We start from the raw sequence: 23,345 nt of genomic DNA, 5'->3' as shown, positions 1-23,345 counted from the left end.
TCTTTAGCACAGTGAACAATATCTCTGTCACTTTTTTGTCTTTGGTAAATGTAATTTAGCTAAAAGAAATGTAAATGTTTTTTTCGGTAACTTATTGTTAATGTAAGATTTTGTTGCTATGATGATAAAAAAACATATCAACAATCTCTTTTCAGTAGAAAATCAAACCTCGGTCAACTACGTGGTCGTTTACCAAGTCAAAAAAAAAATGTTTTTTTGCTCCCTACCTCATTCGACCTATGTGCCACAAGCAGTGCATGGTTACATCGTCGTTAGTATAGTGGACAGTATCTCCGCCTGTCACGCGGAAGACCGGGGTTCGATTCCCCGACGGGGAGAAACACTTTTATTTTTATTTAGTCAAATAAAAAAGTGTAATATAGCTAAAAAAAAAGGTACCACTCTCAAAGAATTACTAATTAAGGATTATTTATTTTTAAATTTTATTAAAAATCTGCAGATTCATGCATAATGATTTTGGAAGTATAACTTCCAAAATACCCCTAATACATGAACTAAAAAGTAATACATTTTAAACTTGTCATTAATGTTTACAATGCAAATCCAATTAGATTTATTTATTTATTTATTTATTTATTTATTTATTTATTTGGTAAACAAAGCAAGTTTCTCATATAATATCTCTACTAAAAAACTGAAAATATTACTTTACAAACTATTGTAAATAAATCATATGAACATTTTCATATCAGTCAAAACATTATACTGAAATTAATTTAAAAGCTGAATAAATATAAATGTACACACATTTACACAAAAAAATAAACTGAATCAATGATGAGCTAAAAATCTGCACAGATTCTGTGTGGGCCTAGTCATGGGGATTAAAAACAACATAATTCAAAGAGTATTGATCATGGTCCACTTTATTTGAGCATTTTTTTTCATTTTACAGAGAGATGGCTTGCATTTACATAAGGCCATATGTAAAACATGAGGTAATGAACAACAAATAGACTCCGACTGTATGGGAATGCAGAGGATAAACCAAATATCCAAAATGCAGAGAATAGATAAAATCGTAATACAAAAAACAATACTCATTTACAGTACGTCATGAGAAGATCTTTTTATAGATTAAAAGCTCCTAATAATAAACATCCAGGGCTTGGTGCACGGTTCTGTACAAATAGTTTAGGTTGACGCTTAATTCGTAACGTATCGACTCAAAGCGCCTGAACATAAAGCACTTCACGTAGCATAAAAATAAAGCACACTGAAGTCCCTCATGTCTGTAGTAGTTGGAATACATTAAAATCTGAACAAAGCGTCTACTATAGGTTGAGCTGAGATCTCCAGTCTGTTGTGTAGTATCTTTTCAGACTCACTTGTAACCGTTTACATCAGCTTCCTGTCTGGATGCTCAGATCGGCCCGTCCTCTGATGCCTCACTTCCAAGTGTTTGCTCTGGACTCGGTCAAAATGCTGGAGGAGTTCGCTGTAGTCGATGTGCGGCTGGGCTAAATGTTTGTCTTTGACGGCCACCTTTTGGTCTTCCCTGAAAAAGTTTTCAGTTTTTAGTCATTTTGAAGATGTCAAACTGTTTGCAGTTTGTTTTGTAGGGCTGTCATGATTATGAAATTAACCAGATGAATTATTGTGTGAGTGTTAAGGCCCAATCCCAATTCGGTTTTTGTACCCCCACCCCTTCCCTTTGACCCTTGAAACAGAGAGTGAAGGGGAAGAGCTTCAAAATTTACCCCTAAGAAATGTGACAGCAGTACAACACCTGCACACATCATCATATGTCATCGCGATCTCTTACTATATATGAGATTAATGATGGCGACCGCTGTAGTTATTCTAGTTGGATTATTGTTTGGTATTTATCTTCAGGAAGTCACTGAAGGCAACAATATCATGTTATCATAAGGATAATGTGGCTATAAGATTGTAGCTGTACTGTACATTTACACCGTGCTCATACTTTTCTATGTAAACACACAAAAATAACAATAACATTAAAGCAGACACTGTAAAAGCCCCTCATTTTGTGCATTCACGTGAAGGGGTGTCCTAATTCTCTTTAGCTTGAAAGCGTAAGGCTCAGGGGAAGGGGTAGATACCCCTTAGAACTGATATTTTTCAGGACCACCCTCGATACTTTTTGCGGTTGGGTCTGTTTTAGTTTGGCTCATATTCTCACCACAAACGAACCGCTTCAGGGTTCGTTTGAAAGCTTACCAAGACCACCTTTTTAAGGAGGTCTCGGTACGCTTTTTTGGTCCACGTTTGGTGCGCACTCGATTACGATTGCTACATTCACACCTGCCCAAACGAACCGCACCAAGAGGGAAAACAAACTTTACTGCGATTCAACCAAACTAAACAAGGCAGGTGTGAAAGCACCCATTGTCATTTCTGTTGACCACATAAACACAGTGATCAAATGTTAGCAGAAACTGGACTTTTTTTTAAATTCCAGTACCGAACTCAATACTTTTCCAATACCGAACTCAATTCAAGAAAGAAACTCATGAAGGTTTAAAAACGAATAAGTGAGAGTAAATAATGAGCTAATTTAATTTTTTTGGGTAAACTATCCCTTTAAAATAGGTGTGCGCTAACTCAGTCCTAGAGTGCTGGGGTTCTGCAGAGTTTAGCTCCAACTTGCCTCAACACACCTACCTAAAAGCTAGTTTATGGGTGTTCAATCCTGTTCCTGGAGCGCTACTTTCCTGCAGAGTTCAGCTGCAACCTTGATCAAACGCACCTGTCTGTAAGTACTTAGTTGGTTTAGTTGTTTTTAATCAGGGTTGGAGCTAGTCTTTGCAGGAATTGGGAACCCCTGTTCTAGTATGACTAGTAAAAGATCGATTAGCTGGTTCAGGTGTGACTAATTTGGGTTGGAGCTAAACTCCGGCCCTCCAGGGTATCCTTTTAAAGTAAATTTAATAAACACAATTGAATTTTAAGAAATGGTGTTTGTGGGAATGTGCAGTTACTGTAAATTGTACCTGGTCTGTGTAAGTGGAATATCAATATTGTACGTGTTAAGTTAGGGATAAAGTACATCCAGGAGGTTGTTATTGCGGAGTAATGCTACGGTCACACAAGAGTTTGAGCATGCAAAATTCTGTAGTATGGTGCTGCCAAAAGGAGCGGGATTAAACAAGATGATTAGACATTTTAAAACGTGAGCGATTAGTCCATATTTTACATTTCTGTACAGAGAGGTCATGTTTTGATTCTCGATTGGTCAGAGTTCACCAAGCTTGAACTTTGCAACGCAGCGAACTGCGAAACTTGTCGCATGAGCTTGCGTTTCCGGTCTGACGCATTTGTATGCATATTAATTCAAGTCTATGGGGAGAAAAGTCCAGTGTGACCGCAGCTTTAAGCCTGAAAGTCTTATCAGCAGCCCAACGCAAAGCAGAAATGCACCATACACAGTTGTTTTACTCATGATCTCATCTCATGTCACTTTGCCATGTTTTGGTTTTATTTGTCAGCTTATGCCTTCAACTTTGTAGTGGTGAAACTTATAGACTGCATCTTTAATGATGTCTACAGGCCTACTTACAGCGTCCGCATGAGCTCAGGGTTTGGCACGCAGCTGAGGCGATGCGAGAGCAGCTGAAATGCCTGACTCTGAGGAAGCAGCATCAGCAGGCCGTACAGAGCCTTGATGAGGTACGGGTTATGCTCAACATCCAGCAGCTGCAGGCGAAGGTCTGCCAAGAGAACCAATGTCAGTGTGGAGAGTTGAAAACCAGAATTATTGATGTGGTGGGGGAATGCGACTCACAGGTGAAGATGGGGCTCTCTATTAGCTGGACCAGTTTATCCACCTCCATGAGGAAGTCCACAGTCACCTCTAGATCTCCACTGATCAGATCAAGTCAAGGTTTTTTTTTTCAGAACAAAGGATTTGAAATTTTAGTCCAATATACAGATAGATAGATTGACAGACAGACAGATACACAGATAGTCTTCTATGTGAGCCTGGCACAGCGCTGCACAATTACAAACTATTCTCGGCCTAAAATTCTAGGTTTACTGGTTTCCAATTTCTCCATAACAGCCTAAGTGGAAGCACACTATTTATTTATTTATTTATTTATTTATTGTTATTAACAAAGAAAATATCAGAAAAAAGATTGCCAAAACTTAAAATATCTGGGGCCTCATGTACGAAGACTTGCGTGGAAATCCTACTAAAACATTGCGTACGCACAAAGCTGTAAATGTGCGTACGCAGAAAAAAATTCAGATGTATGAAACACTGCGTACGCCGAATCTCACGCATATTTTTTTGTACATCTGAATGAACGTGAAACTGAGCGCAACATGCACGAGCACAAAACCCCTCCCTGCCTCCTCCCCCGTATGAATATGCTAATGACTATGCTAATGGCAAAACCCAAAGAAAAAGCAATGGTAAAAGCAAGCAAAAAGAGAAACTTTGAACAGAATGTGAATTGGAGGTGCTGCTTTCGGAGGTAGACCGGAGAAAAGCGGTGTTGTTTGCAAGTTTGTTCTCCGGAATTAACAACAAAAGAAAAAAATAGAGTGGGAGAGTTTAGCTGATGCGGTTAACACAGTTGGGTCTGAACATCGCACTGAGTGCATTTAAAAAAGAAATAGTGTGGTTTATAACTGAAAAATGTTGCAGTACCCTTAGCAGTCTCAGTGGCGCACCTCAGAAGACGCATGTGATCATGTACTGACATGTTCGAGCATAAACTCGGCTCGAATCCAGCGTCTAATGAATTCTTTCTTTTTTTTCCCCGCTACATATCAGATTTTGCCCACTATCACGAGAAAGACAAGTAGGAATCATCAATAAGTTTGTGCATCATATTTTATTTGCACATTTATTGAATGGAAATGTTTCTGATTCACGCATACAAATTCATCTTCAGATAGTGTCTCTATAGCAATGTGCGTGCGGTAGATAGCTCAGATTACATTGGGAAAACAGGCGACCGCTGCAAATTGTGCTTTAATGTTTAGCTGGTCAAATGTATGGTATGGAAATCTTACATACCTACTATATGAACCCGTCTCATACAGCTGCCATTGCAAGGATCAGACACTTTGTAGAGAAGAATTTAACACAACTGCCTCTAGGAGTCGCCAATGGAAATAAAACAGACACGCACAAAAAATGTGCGTACGCCTGCCAGAAAGCTGCCGTGAACCTGCGCACATTCCCACGTTCAGTTCATTGTTAGTAAATCCAAACGTGAGCGATTCTGAGCTTGAAACCTGGCGTACGCAAAGTTTTTGTGCGTACGCAGCGTTGATACATGAGGCCCCAGATCATCATTACACTTGTGCTACAGAGGCAACTACTGACACATTTATATTACATTCTAGAGAGCTTCGTTTTCCACCAGTGTGGAAAATGAAACTGTATCTTTGCTAACTAGCCCAGATCGCCACGGAGTGAAATGGTCAACAAAAAGAACCAGTCACCCAGATAGTGAAAATTAGCTATGTGCACTTTTAAAACATTAAAACATTTTAATTGGATTGAACAATTATATGATAAATTGTGCATCATGACTGCAAGGATACAATTTCTGGATGAGGTCGTAGGCATGCCGGTAGTTCTGGGTGAGGAAGCAGAGGGACACAGTGGCCACTGGATTGTGACACCAAGAGCGATAGAGACAACAGAAGAGAGCACAGCTTTCCTGAAGAGTGAAAAGAAGAAAAGATGAACAATGATCAGCAAGGACTACAATGCATTGCAATGACTTTCTGAATGAATCCCTGAATGAATCATGTTTATTCTCAATCTGTTGCATGTTAGCGTTCACACTTATCAAATCCAACCTACCAAGGAACCAGTAAGCGTGTGTTACCTGTGTGCGCAAGTCCTTGAGCTGGTTCCGCAGCTGGAAGAGTTCGGCTGAAGTAAGCAGAATAGTGTTCAGCGTCTGCACCATTGTGGAGGCAAACTTCAGATCCTCTTCCTTGAGTAAAATATCTGCCATCGAGTGAAATATATTCTCGGCGTGCAGGAGGAGACAGAGCTGCCTGTTGGAAAGCAAAGCAAACTTGCTCAAGAACATTTCACTTTAGCTTATTTTAGCTGTATAAACAGTCAGTTGTATGGCCTTGATATTGTAAACTGGTGTTGCTCATGATATTATAATCATAAACTCTAGTTTGTAGCACATGTAGTGACACTTTATTCTCTGTCATTTACTCTTAGTGTCACGCATTTGCAAAAATATCAATCATATTACAAAACATGTTGGATTGAAGTTCATGTTCCGGGAGCCTTGCTGGGTTACGCTTATCTTGAATAATATGACTATAGGCCACCAGTAGATCATTCATTCAAAAGATTCAATCATTGAATCATTCATTCAAATGATTCACTCAAAACCGCTGATTTATTTTGAAACAATGCGAGTGACCATCTTTAAGTGTGAATCATTGAACTATTGAATCATATGATTTAATAGAAACAGATTAATTATGCAAGGAAACACCAAGACAAGAGATCTATTTGGAATTATATTTAGTCTAAACAAAAAACAACATAATGTTGCGTTATTTACTAAACTTTCTCATTTGTTGAACTGTTGTATTAAGGTCAATATTACACATTTCAGCAAACGACATCCTAGCCTTCTGTTTATTTATAGGATGATTTTTACCTGATGATGAAGGCCCCTCTCATTTCTAGAAGTTTTCTCTCCAAACTGAAGCGCTTGAGCAAGTTAATCATGAACTTGTAGAAGTATGAATTCATGCTGGGAGTTGAGGGCGATAAATCTGTCATCTTAGAACCTGTCGAAAACATATAGGCGCAGTTTTACAAACAGAGCTTAGATTAAGCCAGGACTAGGCCTTAGTTAAATTAGACTATTTAAGCCAAATTTATAAAAAAATGGCCTTAGAAAAATGTATTACTGGTGTGCACCTGGAGAAAGAAAAAGACATCTCACTGCAAGGCATTTTGAGTTGAGACAGCTTAAACATGCAATTTAATCTTCACTAGCCCTAAACCTTGTTTGTGAAACCGGGGCATAGTGTTTAAAAATTACAATGTTTAATTTATTTTTCTTGTACAAGTAATTGTCATAACTAGTGAAAAAGATGTTCTTCAACCAGTGCTCAAGAGAAGTAAAAATACCTTATCAGTCACCTTTTATTTTATTCATTTTATGATATTATAATGTGTAAAATGTTTATCTAAATTGGCCGTAGAGTATGTGTGAATTATTATAATTGTGCAAGAGTATATTGGTGTTTCCTAGTGTTGGGTTGTGGCTGGAAGGGCATCCGCTACATAAAACATAAGCTGGATAAGTTGGCATTTCATTAATAAAGGGACTAAGCCCAAAAAAAGACGAATGAATGAGTCCTTATGGATTTTATTTTTACAATTTCTATGGTGTTTTTCTTATTTATTTTTGTAGTTTTTATTTATTTATTTATTTTATGTGTGCTTTTTGGTTACACTCTAGGTTTCATTGGTTAATATATTTACTAAGTGAACTAATTATGAACATTACTTGTACAGAATATATTAATCATAGTTCAACATTTACTAATGCATTATTAACATCCAAATGTATGCTTGTAAATAATAATTTAATGAATCAATTATTGACTTAATTAACATGAATAAATACTGCAATAAATGTATTGTTCATTGTTTGTTCATGTTAATAAAAGCATTAACTAATACAACCTTATTCTAAATTTTATCATTTTTGTGCTTTAAAATTGAAAACTACAATAAAAAAAGTGTTTGACTTTACATTCACAATTGTGCTTTCCTGATATTTAACAGATATAAAAAAGATCAGGAATTGATTACCCACCGACCACCACTGGCTGCCCATCTCTAACCCCACCTGGAATATGCAGCTCAGTTTTACTATCCGAGATATCGCACGACCCAGAGGTGTCCGTCTGACCAGCAGGTGATGATGCAATCTCTGCTAAAACCTCCAAGTCTTTTAAAATCACCTGTAGACATCAAATTTCTTTAATATGCTATAAAAAGCTTGATTAGTTTGACTGTAAATGATGACTTACTTCATCCGACTCATCTGATAGTGTCTTCAATAACATGGGGAACAAACTATCTGTGTGCTTGAACATCTGCCAAGAGAAAAAAATAGATTGAACAACTCCTGTTTTAGCTTAAGCTGAACGTCTGCACTTAAAATGGTATTGAAAGAAACCTTGCGAGGGGTCTTGATGTATAAATGGTAGAGCCACTTCAACACAGCGATGCGCGTCATCATTCCGGTGGATGAATCGTGTAAATGTCTGTCCAGCACTTGCACGATGCCATCCAGATCCAGAGTAACCGCAGACCTGTCAGAACTAAACATCATACGCAGTCTTACAGTGGTTTCTGATCTTTTAACAAACACACACTAAGTAAGTTGTGATCATTTATTTTGAATAGTGGATCACTTTCTTAAATGCACAGTTTGTGTTTATTGGTTTATCATTCACCTGAAAGACAAAAAAAAGTTTGTGCTTTTTGTCAGTGGCTATCAAATATTACCTTGCTGGAGTGAAGAAAGAGATGTTACTGAAGCCTACGGACTCCTGAGACTCATTTAGGGAATCTAAAAATCAAAAACAGGTATGAATTAAAAGCAGACTGTGATTTATTTAGTTTAACAGTGTGTTACATTTTACTCATTTATATATCAGCTCCTAAATAATAATTGCAATGAGAGATTACTTTAAAATATCATTGATATATTTTATATTAAATATGTAAAATCTCCTGTTTAAATGTTCTATGATGGCTAGACTTTCAACTGTTTTTCGAAATAAGAAGCATACAAAGTGTGACAGCATTTACTAGGATTTTTATATTTTGAAATATAAATTTTAATATAGTGAACACCTTTGTAGTATATTTTAAAATATAATTATTTCCTGCAATGGCATTATTATTTCTGTCTTTATAGTCAATAACCTACAGAAATCATTCTGAAAAGCTAGTTTGGTGCTCATCTTTTGTATTATTGTCAATGTTTCTGTCAATTTACTGTCACACTTTTGTCACATATCATCATTCTTTTACACAAATGTAAAAGTAAACATGTAGAAATGACAAGTATACATGAACAATTAAATGTGTACATAACACAAAAATGGCTTATTCAATCTTAAGCTGGGTGCAAAAAAGAAGAAGCGCCACAAGAGCATTAGTGACCAAAAGTATATTGCATCAGTAGGCTTTAGCACTACCATTTGAGAATGAATGGAGAATGGTCCGGGTTTGATTCTTGGCTAATGCATTCATGTCCTTTAACATGATCTTCTTTGTACTATCTAATTATGTAACTTATTTACACTGCAGTTTTTATGTCTGGTTTATCCAATCTAAGCTGGGTTCAAAAAGTCGGAAGAGCGCCACATGAGCGTTAGTGGCCGCAATTATATTGCATCCGTAGTGTTTAGCACTACCATAGAGCATAGATATATACTGTACACTAGATCAGTGGCGCCCCCAGAAATTTTTCTTAGGGGTGGCCAGAAGAGGCCGCACCAAATCTTGGGGTGGCACACAAAAAAAATAATGAATTCAGTGTAATGTTATATTTTTGTTTCTGGTAAATGAAATAATGTAGTTTTTATTCATTTAATTAATTCTTCTTGAAATATTGCAATTTATTCTTTGAAATGATTCAGCAAGTACATGTGCAAACCAAATAAAAATCTATGTTTAGTTTAAAACCCTTTTTCATATACTGTATAAATAACTTCTTTTTTTACGTGCCTTTATTGTACATCAAACGGTATATGCCATGTCTAAAATTAATTAAGATCAATAAGTTTATTATTCCCAGTGATGGGTTGCAGCTGGAAGGGCATCCGCTGTGTAAAAATGTGCTAGATAAGTTGGCGGTTCATTCTGCTGTGGTGACCCTGGATTAATAAAGGGACTAAGCCGAAAAGAAAATGAATGAAAGAATAATGAGTTTATTAATTACCCAAACAAATGAACAAACTAAACAAAAGGCATTACTATATACACACTCACTATACCTAATAATATCATTTATCCATATTGCTTTTTGAGCCATTTTATTAATGCAGCTTCTTCTATTGATATAGGCTACTGTAGCTTAAGGTAAATATTAAACAGCCATTGCTGTCTATTGAAGGTGTGTGCATGTTGTATACGACGATCGGGAAGGGTAGTGGTGGTTCTAGTTTAAATGACACCCTGGGCGAACCACCCTATACACCCCCACCTCTCTTGAATTGTTAGATTTGTTATTCAATAAATATAACAATTTATTTATATTTATTCTAAATAAATACAATTAATATTAATATACAATTATTATTCTAAATAAATAACAGAAATCAGTCCTAAACATTACTGGAAAACAACAACTGGAGTGATATGCCAACATCACTTAAGAAACCTTTTGCATGAAAATTAATTATGACAATTCTAAAGAATACAAAAAATGTATTATAGAATTATCTGTGGTCTTAAACCAGATCATGGCTGAGAGATCATGTAATAAAGTCTTACCTCCCTGACTCATTATCCCTCCTTTCTGCTTTAAAGGCATGCTTAGTGAAAGTAACATCATCATCATCATCATCATATTATATAAACTTTAGTCGACTTTCAAAACTCGCTGCGTGCCGACACCTCTGCACAAAAGACTGTTACTCCGGTTTCACAGCGCATGAGCGGTGCCTGTTTTGTCGGCATGCATGCAAACAACCAACCGGGATTCATACAGGAGTGCGTGAGACAGTTTGCTTTCACCAGCATTGAACCAGAGGGGGAGAGCTACGTCAGTAACACCAACAATAATTTAGTGACTGCATTTTATTTATTTATTTATTTATTTAAATATTGGGAATTTATAAGTACATTTAAATCAATAATGTCAACCGCAAAATTATATTGGGGTGGCCAAAGGGTTGGCCAGAGTTTACCGAGGGGTGGCCGTGGCCACCCCTGGCCACCCCTTGGGGGCGCCCCTGCACTAGATATCGCATAGGGACCCTGAGCATGCGTCAATTGCGCCGCCATATTTGTACAGTGCTCCCAGGACAAATGTCATTCAACCGCACTAGTCAAGACATTGTTATTACGTGAAGATGTTGGAGTTTACGGGTGTAGTAACGAGCAACCAAAGAAAACAAAGCACAAAGGCAGAACATTTCATAGGTAAGATTAAGATTTTTACGTTTTTGCATGTTATGAACTTTTGTGCTAATCAGATAACTTTATTGATGATAATACAGTCGCTTACTGCATTCACCATAAGGCAAAGCAGCACCAACTCACACTAAACACTCGGCTCATGCTAGTTTCCTAAATAAAATCAGCAAACAATGCAAAAGAAATATGACAACAAGATGCTGTGGTGCCAGAAACTTGTATTATTGTTGGCTAGTGAAGGAGTCGTTCATAATGGGGATTCATTCAAAAACTAATCGCTCCCTCCATCAGTATAAGAAGTGAAAGCAGGAGAGGGGTGTGTTTCAGGACATGATTAGATCAAATTTAACAGGGAGAGCGGATAGTACTTCCATACACACAAACACAATCATTTTGTCAGGAATGCCTTTGTGATCCATTATCCATCAATGTAGAAAAGTGATGTAAAATTATAAGTTTCATAATTAAAAATTGCATACTGACCTCCGGGAAACTCCCGATCATAGATATATGTGTATATGTGTAATTCTCTGGCTCTGAATGGCCACAGTCCTCCACTGCAGCTTGGTCCCGCATTCATTTTAAAGGAGCGCTACCCTGTACTAAAAAGGCGGCTCTATTGACGCATTTCTTGTAATAGACAACAACAGGGTAGGCGGCATCTAATGTATATATCTATGACCATTGAGAATGAATAGTTTAGGCCCGTTTAGCTAAATTTTTATTTAATCTATTCAACTGTTTAAATACTTAATTATTTACACCTTAATTTTTGTGCACATTATTTATTACACCTTCATCTGAACCTTGCCGTTTAATTCATAAAGTGTAACTTTAACAAAAGGATCTTGTATTTTTTACTGTTTACATGTAAATCGACATTATATTTTGAATTCTAAATTTAAATAATACAATTTGCAACAAAAACTAATATTAAATAAGCAGTTGCCTATATTTTTATTACACAAATACTTTATATTCATCTATCACTCATTTGAGGAATAGATGGCTGTATTTTGTGCAATATTCCAAATGGAGAAAGTAAACATAAATAAAGTAGTTTAGCTGGAATATACTGTGCTTTAACTGCTTACATGTAAAATAATTATATATATATATATATATATATATATATATATATATATATATATATATATATATATATACAAAAACATTTTGTGCATTATTTTATTTTGTTATTTTGTTGTGTAATACCACAAATATTCATATATCTGTCATTTGATGCTAAAACCAGTTGTTCTTAAAATTAATTTGTTTTGCATTTTAAGTGTTTGAGGAACAGTTCAAAAGCACACTTATTTAGAATAAGCATCTGCTAACTAAAACACCCTACTGAAACTTTTGTCACACATTAAATTAAATGAAACTTATACAAAACCTATAGAAAAATGGAGAAATCAAGAGCGTTAGTGGCCGAAATTATATTGCATCCGTAGTGTTTAGCACCATTGAAAATGAATGGAGAAGAGTTTAGGGCCGTTTAGGTAATTTTTTATTTAATCTATTCAACAGTTTTAATACTTAATTATTTACACCTTAATTTTATTTCGCATTATTTATTACACATTCATCTGAACCTTGCAGTTTCATTCATAAAGTGCAACTTTAACTGAAAAATTGAGCTTTTTACAGCTTACATGTAAATGAACCTTTTATTTTGAATTCTAAATTTAAAATGATGTAATTATCAACAAAACACATTTTACATTACATTGTTCATACTGCAAATATTCATATTTCTGACATTTGTTGCTGAAACCAGTTGTGGTTCGTTTAGTTTTTAAAATTATTTTCTTGTTAATTATTTGAGGAACAGTCTAAACAAACAGCATTTATTTTCAGCATTTATATTCAGCATTTTCTCCAACAATTTAAACACTGTTACTTTTAATTTATTGAATAAATTCGTTTTGCATCACAAAACTAACATCAAACTGTAGTGTAATTAAGTAACAAATATAAAATACAAGATACAAATACAAAAGATGTGGATGCATTGGCCGGGAATCGAACCCGGGCCTCCCGCGTGGCAGGCGAGAATTCTACCACTGAACCACCAATGCGTTCCTGTCAATTGTCTGCCGCCCCCTGGCTTCCAAAGTGAGGCCATCGTCAAAGCTCACTACCATATATGGTCACTAGGTGGCATATTTCAATTTGTCCCAAAACCCTTAGACATATGCCTTTATGAAACGGCAGGGGGCGACGTTATTTCCTCCTGTTGATAGTCAGGGGGCGACAATTTCATCTCAGAAATGCATTGGTGGTTCAGTGGTAGAATTCTCGCCTGCCACGCGGGAGGCCCGGGTTCGATTCCCGGCCAATGCAATCTCCTTTTTTTTCTGCAAACTAATATTTTTCTTCCACATATACACGTTTATCATTTTAATACACGATGAAGTATAATATTGAGAAAAACTTGCCATTCAGATCTCCCTCTTTTTTAGATGGAGCCTCATCGCTTGGAGGGGAAGATTTTGTCTGTGATTCTTCATCATCTTCATCATCCTCTGGAGTCACAAGCTTCATCAGGCTGTGGTTACACGCACTGGCTGCTTCTTTAGTACCTGAAGGTGATTTATTAAGGAAATTGATTTAAATGGTGACAACAGAACCACAACAAGAGCCCCAAAACTGCCAAAGATATAAACATGTGGATATATATATATATATATATATATATATATATATATATATATATATATATATATATATATATATATATATATATATATATATATATAGTCAATAACTATTTATTAAATGCTGTACAATTTGTTGTTCATTATATAGTAACCAAGATATTCTAATGAATATTCTTATTGTAAAGTGCGACCAAAATCTTTCTCAATTTAAAAGAACAGCTGAAAATAAAAATTGCACATAGTAAGCAGGGCTTAACTGATAAAAATGTCATGTTCTTAAACACTTTGAAATGCATCATTGAGAGTGTACGGCAGTGTAGGATACTCTTTTTGCGGTCATCGTAGGACAGGCAAGGCAGCACTGCTGTCAATATGCCAGAAGAATATGGCAGCACAACTCTCCCAGCAAGCTGAATAAACTCTCTCATCCATGTCATAGACGTCAGCTGGATAAGATCGTTAGCTGTAGAAAGACAAACACAAGACAATTACTGCATCCTAATTCACATATTACCTGTCCTAAATATTCGAAAATAGAATTAGCATGTCCCAAACTGTAGTATGTTGAAAAGGGTATGCCAAAGGTTCCTGGATGGTCTACTATTTATAGTAAAAATTTGTGTAAAATTGTAATACTTTGCATGTTGGAAATTAATTCGATTAGAACTACAATCTCAAGTAAAAAGTGTAATGTAGAAACGTAAAGAGTAAAGAGTGTAACTAGAAACGTGGTGGATGTGCGAGAGTAACTGTCAAATTGAGAGGCTTCGGTAAAGATGTTTGAAGGACTATTAAATTAATATTTAGCCAACTGGAAAAGAATTAAATCACTTTTTCTGTGTTATATTTCATCTGCAACAACAATGCAAACTTATATAAGGATATGTTTGGACATTAAATTATGAATGCATAGTTATCCAAAGACCTGAGGAGATTTCTCAGCATAAAATATTAGCAAACGGCAAATTAACATGCTGCTGAATCTCCAATAAGGTAGGTAATTAAATAAAAGACATATGCATGACGTGTAAAGATGATTGACGGGGGGGTTTAAATAAGCAACATATCAGACTGTTAATGAGGAAGTAGTATGTCCCAAAGATTGGATACTCCTCTGGTAAACACTCAAAAAGTATCTACTTTTTCTTCCTAAAAGTGTGTTTTTTTTTTGTTTTTTTTGGATGTAGTATAAGCATGTGAACTAGGACGCAGAATTACACTCACTCATGTAAAACAGGATTTATACAGATTTAAAGACGTGACTCACTGGACTTTGATTCATCAGACACTTGACAGTGGATGACCAAGATGTTGGCCATTTCTGCAAATTTGACACTGGAAGGATTCTTCTTAATCTCTTTCAGGAATTCCCCCAAAACCAGCTCACACCTATTGAATTACAATTTTAAAAAAAGCTGAGAATATGAAACAGAGAAAAGAGGAAGAGGGACAAATGGGGTCAGGTAAAGGGGAAGATGAGGAGACGCACATCCGCCTGATCTCTTTGCTGCTGTCTCCAAGAATCTGGAAGAGTCCGTCTAGTATTTCCGGCAGGTAATCCAGGAGGTTGATATCAGGAACAGACTCCAACACATGAATCTGCAGCAGAGTCAAAGCATCACAGGAATTCACAATGATGTCATTGGAACGATTATCATTGTTGCAACTGTCAAATCACCAAAATTCCTCTGGTCATCTTTGAAAGACAAATGATGATATTTCAATGAAACTTGTGAGATTTCTGTGCTTCAACTGATTCTCTGTTGACTGAAACGCACTTTAAAAAAAGCAAAAACGTTTCAATGTAATAAAGCAATGTGACAAAACAAGTCTGAATAAATTGACCCATTGCTAAGCTTCACCCTCCTTAGTTACTGTTGCTACACCTGTCAAGCTTTCGTGCCTGGCACGCCTATTACAATATGTATGCGCCAGTGTCAGACATTCCCAGGGATATAACTAGTAATTGTTGGCAAATAGGTAAGATATTTGAGAAAGCCAGACAAAAAAAGGACTGCGTTATGCATTACAGGGGTATATTCACAACTTAATACGCAACCGATTAGAAAATAATTGAATCAAAATTGAAGCTAAAGCCTAGCCGACTCATAACATTCAACAGCTTAATGTAAGAAAGGTGAAAATTACAAATAATCTAATAATAACAAATTAAACAGTGATTTCCCTTTTTAGCCAAAAAGCCTGATAGACTAATTGTAGTGCCACTTTGCAATAAAATATAGCGTTACTAACCGACGAAGAAACATGCATGGACAGTGCTTCTACATAATTCATTCATAGAAAGGACAGCCAAAAAGGCGAAACTCATAGATTTGTGCCAAATGTTAGCATCACTGACCCATAAAGCCTTTTTCACAAGGGGCGTCAGAGTCAACGCTGCCCATTCACTTTAAATGGGTGACGTCAGGCGTTGCCGAACTGCATTGTGGATCCGTCGGCGCCGCTTCAGAGGCATTGCTCGCTGCAAAAGTTGGGACTTGCTCAACTTTTCAAGCGGCGACGGAAGCATCAGCCAATCAGATCGCTGTATGCAAATACACCAGCTCAGACTGTGGCCTATTGCTGACTAATTTCATTGGCTAACACTGCTATGACGATCACGTCAGCCTCAACTTGAGACAAGTGTTGACGCTGAAGCCCCTCGTGAATGGGGCATATTTTATTCTTACTTAAGAAGCCATTTACTTCACACTGTGAAGAAAAGTGTCTCACAACTTTAATGCCATACTGACTTTGAATGTTGCAGACAGGTGAAAGTGCTCAACTCACCCAGGAGATAATGAATTGACGAGCATATTGGTTATTGGAGTAAATCCTCTCACGCAACAGGGGGACAAAAGCCACCAGGTCAAACTTGTTGCTCTCTGTTACGATGTCCTTAAAAAACACGAATCAAAGTCAAAGGATGCCATTATGTCATTTAGTACATTCTTGTTTTTAGTCAAACTCACCTTAAGCAGGCGGTCAAGGAGCTCAGAGCCACTCTTTACATTGGGATCAGGATCTGCTGCAAGCTATAAAGAGCAGATTGGGTCATAATAAGTTATAATAGGGATAAATGTGGACCTCCATTGGAATGTATGAAATTTTAATTATCAATAACACATTAATAATGTTGCCTGCTGTTTTTCTGCATCATTTTACTAATGTACAATTGTCTTAAAAATGAACACATAAAACATTTTATCTGTTCTTTTAAAATGTATGTAATAGTATTTAATATTTTATTAATGGCCTTTATTTTATCATTTCATTTTAAATGTTTATTTGCGGTTTATTTAGGAAATTTGTTTTGCAAGTTTTGTTGGATTAATAATTTAGTTTTGTGTGCTGAATTTTTCATTTTTATGTGTTTTATGTTAATAGTTAACATTTAATTCAGTTTAGCCTCAATTGATTTATTTATTTAGTTTCCGTAACTTTACACCAACATAAACATTTCATCTAAGCAACATGTTATCAATTATTCCATATATTCTATTTCAGTTCCATATTATGTTTTAGTTATGGTAATTTGGTTTGTTGTATTTTTAAAGGATATTATTTTTAGAAATTTTAGTAAATCAGTAAAAATGCTTAATTTTCAAAACATCATTATCCATTTATTTAACAGACATTAATGAAACATTCTTAACCCTTTATCAAAGGAAGAAACCAAATAAGGTGAATTCATTGACATCAATTCCAACATAAATCTTTTTAAGTAAGCAAAGCTCAAAAGTCTTGTAACAACCCTAGTAACTCCCATGAAAAGGTTAGTTGCGGTAAAAATGAGGTAACAAAATAGAAAAATATGCTTACTATTTAAGTCATGATAACAAACTGTTAATTCATTGACCGTATTATTTATGTACAAGTGGGTACAGCCAATGGAATCTTTTTGGTTAGAGACTTTCATTAATTTCCATTGATTTGTAAATGTTAAAAACAGCTTGTTATTCTGCTTGATGTTGCAAACTGATATTTTGTTATGATATTATTCTCCTTTTTATGTAAATTAATGAACACACTTGTTTGTAAAACAAGCAGTTTAACCATTTTCTGGCGTTTATTATTCCGAATAATTTCTTCCATAGACAACTGAATCTAAAGTTCTAAAACAATCGCAAAAATTAATGCATTTACATATTGTAGTATTTATTTATTTATTTATTTTAATCAAGCATATATTGCTTGGTGTTCCATACAATCCTACAATGTGGATCTTCTGCCAATAGCCTCAACAATGTGATAAGGATTCTGCTATTCTGTATCTATACTATTTAAAATGATTTTAGAACCATATCAGTATCATGGAAAACCATGTGTGATTCATTCCTAGTCATAAAGTGTCTTTAGCTTACCTTACTAAGCCCATCAAACAGCACATTGAAATGGGGCAGAACTGCTCCTCGGGCGACTTTCACTATGTTATACAGGGCCTCACAGGCGTAGTAGCGCAGACGGCTGTCAGAGTCATTGAAACATGTCAGAACAGGATCAATGAGCTCCTTCAGGTACAATCCCGAATCCTGAGAAGCACAATAGGTCAAATTATAGTCAAGCAAAGAAAAAGCCACCAGAATTTGCTTTTCAAGGAGTAACAAAACATCATATTTAGCTCAACTTACTTTTCCCAAGGCAATGGAGCAGGCCGCCAGCCCAATGAGGCCTCCTTTTCTGCTGTGAGGGTGCTGGGACAGAGCAAACTCTGTGGCCAGTATCTGGATGACATGTCTGATCTGAGCAGAGTTGTTTTGAGCCACAAATTCACGCACAAGCCTGGTGAAAGAATGGGAAGAAGCAGATAACTGGGTTATAATACCATTTTAATATTTCAGTCAACACTGGCTGGACTTTTAGAGTACTTTTATGCAGTAGAAGCCGTTTGGACTATGGACTATTGATCATATGCTTAAATAATGAGATCATGTGACTGGTCAGATGACCGGACATCTCAAAATAACCAAGTACACAAACTCTAAAATCTAAAACACAAACTCTATTAGTGTTTTAGAGAAGGCAATCGTTCAACGCGCCCATGATTCATTAAAATGAGTGTATGAATTAGTTCAGTGCGGCTATAGTTTAACTAAAAGCAGAGAGTTAATCACAAAATAACTGAATGCCTTTGATCATAGCGGCCATGGTTTAACTCAAGGGTGTCCAAACTCGGTCCTGGAGGGCGGGTGTCCTGCAGATTTTAGCTCCAACTTACCTCAACACACCTGCTAGGATGTTTCTACAAACCCTAGTTGATTAGCTAGGCCAGGTGTGTCTGATTGGGGTTGGAACTAAACTTTGCAGGACACTGGCCCTCAAGGGCTGGGTTTGGAAATGCCTGATTCAACTGAAACGAGTGAACACATTTGTTCAACTTATTCAACGTGTGAACAAATAACAAAAATAAAGGAACAAATTATTTTAATGTGGCCACAATTTAAAACATGTTGTTTGAAGATGCTGTGACTGAGTGTGAATTTAAATTGTGAAAAGAATATGATTCGGAGCACTGAGATGCATGAACAGGATTGCTGGGACAGAGCAAACTCTGTGGCCAGTATCTGGATGACATGTCTGATCTGAGCAGAGTTGTTTTGAGCCACAAATTCACGCACAAGCCTGGTGAAAGAATGGGAAGAAGCAGATAACTGGGTTATAATACCATTTTAATATTTCAGTCAACACTGGCTGGACTTTTAGAGTACTTTTATGCAGTAGAAGCCGTTTGGACTATGGACTATTGATCATATGCTTAAATAATGAGATCATGTGACTGGTCAGATGACCGGACATCTCAAAATAACCAAGTACACAAACTCTAAAATGGATCAAAGATGAGACTTCTCGTTTTGGTGTCTGAATCTAAACCAACTTACAAAAGGGATTTTATATACATGGCATATTAAAGGTCCCGTGAAATTAAAATTTAGCATTTTAGATGTTAGGTTCAGTCTGTTAGTTTTAGGGATATCTATTAGCTAGTTTGTTCCAAAACAGCAACAAAAATTACATTTGGAAAATATAAAACAGATATAAACATCCAAAGCTTGCTGCTTGTCAATTCTGACCTATATCGATTAAAGATTTTTTTCACACCACCTCATACCTTAGTTTATCATCAAATCTTGACCAATTAAATGCTCTCTGGTATTTATCATGCTCCGCCCCCTTAAAACGCTTCTCATGTGCTTTTTATTCTATGTGCTTGAACTCAACAACTATCACTGGCAGAGCTGTGATAAAAACGAAACACTATTGGCTGTTTTTTTAAAGGGGAGGAGCTACTCTGTGTCCTGTCTAGTCTTCATGTTTCAGTTGAGATTACATCAAACATATAAGGGTGAATGACATACTGTAAAACAAAATGGCAACAAATTAACTTATTAGTGGGCCCACACGGAATCTGCACAAGCAGAAAACCGCAGATTTCTAGCCCATCATTGAGTCTGTTTATTGACTTGTGTGAATTTGTATTATTAAGGCTTGAAACTATTTTCAGTAACATTACTGACTAATGTTACAACGGTTATATGATTTAATTACAATGTAGTTTGTAAAGTCATATTTTCTGTCTTTTAGTAGATACATTATGTGAGAGACTTGCTCTGTGGATCTGATTGAATTTGCATTGTAAACATTTGGATTGTTAAAAAGGTATTATTATTATTTAATATAAAATATTAAGTTTTCAGGTACATTACTCCCAAAATCATTACAGATAAATCCACAGATTTTTTTTACAAAATTCTGTGCAGAAATAGCAAAAAAAAAAAATGTCTGCAGATTTCTTCTGGCCCTATTTATTAGTGTTTTAGAGAAGGCAATCGTTCAACGCGCCCATGATTCATTAAAATGAGTGTATGAATTAGTTCAGTGCGGCTATAGTTTAACTAAAAGCAGAGAGTTAATCACAAAATAACTGAATGCCTTTGATCATAGCGGCCATGGTTTAACTCAAGGGTGTCCAAACTCGGTCCTGGAGGGCGGGTGTCCTGCAGATTTTAGCTCCAACTTACCTCAACACACCTGCTAGGATGTTTCTACAAACCCTAGTTGATTAGCTAGGCCAGGTGTGTCTGATTGGGGTTGGAACTAAACTTTGCAGGACACTGGCCCTCAAGGGCTGGGTTTGGAAATGCCTGATTCAACTGAAACGAGTGAACACATTTGTTCAACTTATTCAACGTGTGAACAAATAACAAAAATAAAGGAACAAATTATTTTAATGTGGCCACAATTTAAAACATGTTGTTTGAAGATGCTGTGACTGAGTGTGAATTTAAATTGTGAAAAGAATATGATTCGGAGCACTGAGATGCATGAACAGGATTTTAATGTTGTCAATTGTTTCTTGCTATAAAAAAAGACTTTGCATATAAACTGTTGTTTGTTACACTGAATAAGAATATAGTATATGTCTTCTGTATAGCATGTTAAAATAAACAATAAAGAAAGAAATATAAAGACAAAATAGTCATTTTGATTTAAACAGGAGACTTTATAAAATACACTTATTGTTTTAATCCGTGAAACTCTCAGTAGACTCTTTGTCTCTCACTCTCGTCCAACATCAACGTACAGTATGACAAAATAACATGTTTTCAAATTAAAATCCTGTTTTCTTGTTTATGATCATTTACCCTATTAAAAAACATATTTTAACTCACTTTTCAATCTCGAGAGCTGCAACCTTCCTCTTCTCGTACAGCTTGTCGTTGAGAGCCCTCACAATATTTGGTGTCAGTGGAGAAAAATCCTTTTCTGTATTCATTTTGACTAAATATTTGAGAAAACACCCTTATATGACGCATAGAACAGAAGTGTGTGCTGTTAAAACGAATACCTCAGTGAATGCACAGGATGACAGATCGGTTAACCTACGACTGAATGAATAAATGAAATCGAGATTTTCCTCATCACGCGCTTATTATAATACAAACAAGACGACGCCCTAAAACGTGTTTCCTCTCGGGCATCACTTATTAAATGACAGGAGCTGCTGTCTGCGACGTTAGACTGAAACGGAGGATGAGAACAGTTACGTACAGACGAAGCTAAATAAAAGCCTGAACTACGATATGAGCTTAACGAGCATAGAAGACTGTCCGACAAAACGCGACTACGCCGTACACAACATAAGCCAGATAGTTATTCCTCCTCGGGTGATGACAGTCGTAAATAACAGTGCTTTTCAATGTAAGGGATAGACCATAACCGCCATATACCCCGGCTCACATGACTTCCTACAAACATCAGGGCCTGGTGAATCGAGCGCCGATCAATGGATTTGTTTTGATTACGTCAGAAGAGTCACATGCTCTCTGGAAATGTTTGACGGGGTAAAAGAAGTTTCATTTAGAATTATTCATTGTACATACATAGTCAATACTCTTTTAGTAAGATATAAAAAAAATAATAATACTAATTGTTAATTTTGTGGGCAGCACCCTGAGTCTGGTTCACTTGTTTTGGCAATGCAGGTATTCTAGTTTGCTTTGGAAGAATTTTTCTCTTTTTGTAATAGAAAATGTTGATAAAGACTTTTCCTTACTATGGGATAATGTTTTGTTTAGTTTTGTTAACTATAAAACAGTAGCTTTACATAAAAAGAAAATATATTTTCTTAACCTTCTTATCTTATTAACAACATTTTTTATACATAAATGTAAATAAAGAAATTGGCAAATTATATAATCTTTTTCTTTAATGTGTATTATATAATGTGCTTGTTTTTCTTTTTCTTTTTTTTTTGTTGTTGTTGTGTTTCTTTTTCCAAAAATGTTTTCTTTTTGTCTTTCCATTTTCTTTATAATGCACAGTGATTGTACGTTCTCATTTTTCGAATAAAAAAAAAATGTTTGACGGGGTTTAACTTCTTGAAGAAAAGATTTAGATCAGACTTTGATACAAATTGCTCCTTTTGTCAGAATAACTGAAACTCTTCCTTACTTGTTTTGTTTATGCAACTTTGTGTTCCCATTTTGGCAAGATGTAAGTTTATTTATCTCAAATATTACTTCAAAGAATTTTTCTGTGACTCCAAAATTAACTTAATTGTTTTTGGGGGGTTTATAAAAAAATTTAAAAGCTGATTTATAATAAACCTTATTCTTTTTGTATGCAGATTTTATATTCCTAAATGTAAACTTTTAAACTGCAAGCCAGTATAGTACAAGAGCTTAAAAATTACTTACAATTCCAGATTCACTTAACAAGCACTCAAAACATATACACATATTTGCAAGACATTTATTATGAATAAATAGAATCTAATAAATCTCTAATGATGTTATTTTCTTATTATCCCCTCTTCACTTTCAATTTCTTTATCTATTATAAATCTATCCTCAGATCTGACAACCTATTGATATTTCTTTAATTTTTGTTTGATTTCTGTTTTTTTCCCCTATTGTTTCTCTTGTTTTTCAATCTTTATTGGCACCATTGTAAATATCTAATGATTATTATTGTAAATGATGTGTATCAAATGTTTCTTTCTGTAAATGTTAAAAAATGTATAAAAA

General features: G+C 35.6%; 1 protein-coding gene and 2 non-coding genes across 5 annotated transcripts; 1 reads left to right on the top strand and 2 right to left on the bottom strand.

Moving 5' to 3' along the window:
* Positions 1 to 869: 869 nt before the first annotated feature.
* vac14 (vac14 homolog (S. cerevisiae)) lies at positions 870 to 22,075 on the bottom strand. Of its 3 annotated transcripts, none has more exons than XR_015525698.1 (19): positions 21,489 to 22,075; positions 18,450 to 18,600; positions 18,183 to 18,350; positions 16,791 to 16,853; positions 16,609 to 16,716; positions 15,308 to 15,417; positions 15,086 to 15,207; positions 14,144 to 14,281; positions 13,597 to 13,740; positions 8,510 to 8,573; positions 8,178 to 8,322; positions 8,029 to 8,094; positions 7,845 to 7,959; positions 6,639 to 6,771; positions 5,835 to 6,009; positions 5,281 to 5,663; positions 3,770 to 4,140; positions 3,545 to 3,695; positions 870 to 1,519 (listed from the first exon to the last, which is right to left on the bottom strand). XR_015525698.1 is itself a non-coding variant. In XM_087310698.1 (19 exons), exons 1-19 carry the CDS (start codon positions 21,590 to 21,592, stop codon positions 1,360 to 1,362), a joined length of 2,349 nt encoding a protein of 782 aa, XP_087166824.1. In that variant the 5' UTR covers positions 21,593 to 22,075; the 3' UTR covers positions 870 to 1,359.
* trnag-gcc (transfer RNA glycine (anticodon GCC)) lies at positions 13,166 to 13,236 on the bottom strand. Its single transcript has one exon. It is a non-coding gene; the product is annotated as a tRNA-Gly (tRNA).
* Positions 13,431 to 13,501, top strand: trnag-gcc (transfer RNA glycine (anticodon GCC)). The gene has a single exon. It is a non-coding gene; the product is annotated as a tRNA-Gly (tRNA).
* Positions 22,076 to 23,345: the final 1,270 nt, after the last annotated feature.

This window comes from Danio rerio, chromosome 25 (genome assembly GCF_052040795.2).
Source record: "Danio rerio strain M-AB ecotype USA chromosome 25, GRCz13ab, whole genome shotgun sequence".
Taxonomy (NCBI): domain Eukaryota; kingdom Metazoa; phylum Chordata; class Actinopteri; order Cypriniformes; family Danionidae; genus Danio; species Danio rerio.
Note: the sequence above shows the minus strand (reverse complement) of the source record. Positions and strands in the feature narration are given on the sequence as shown.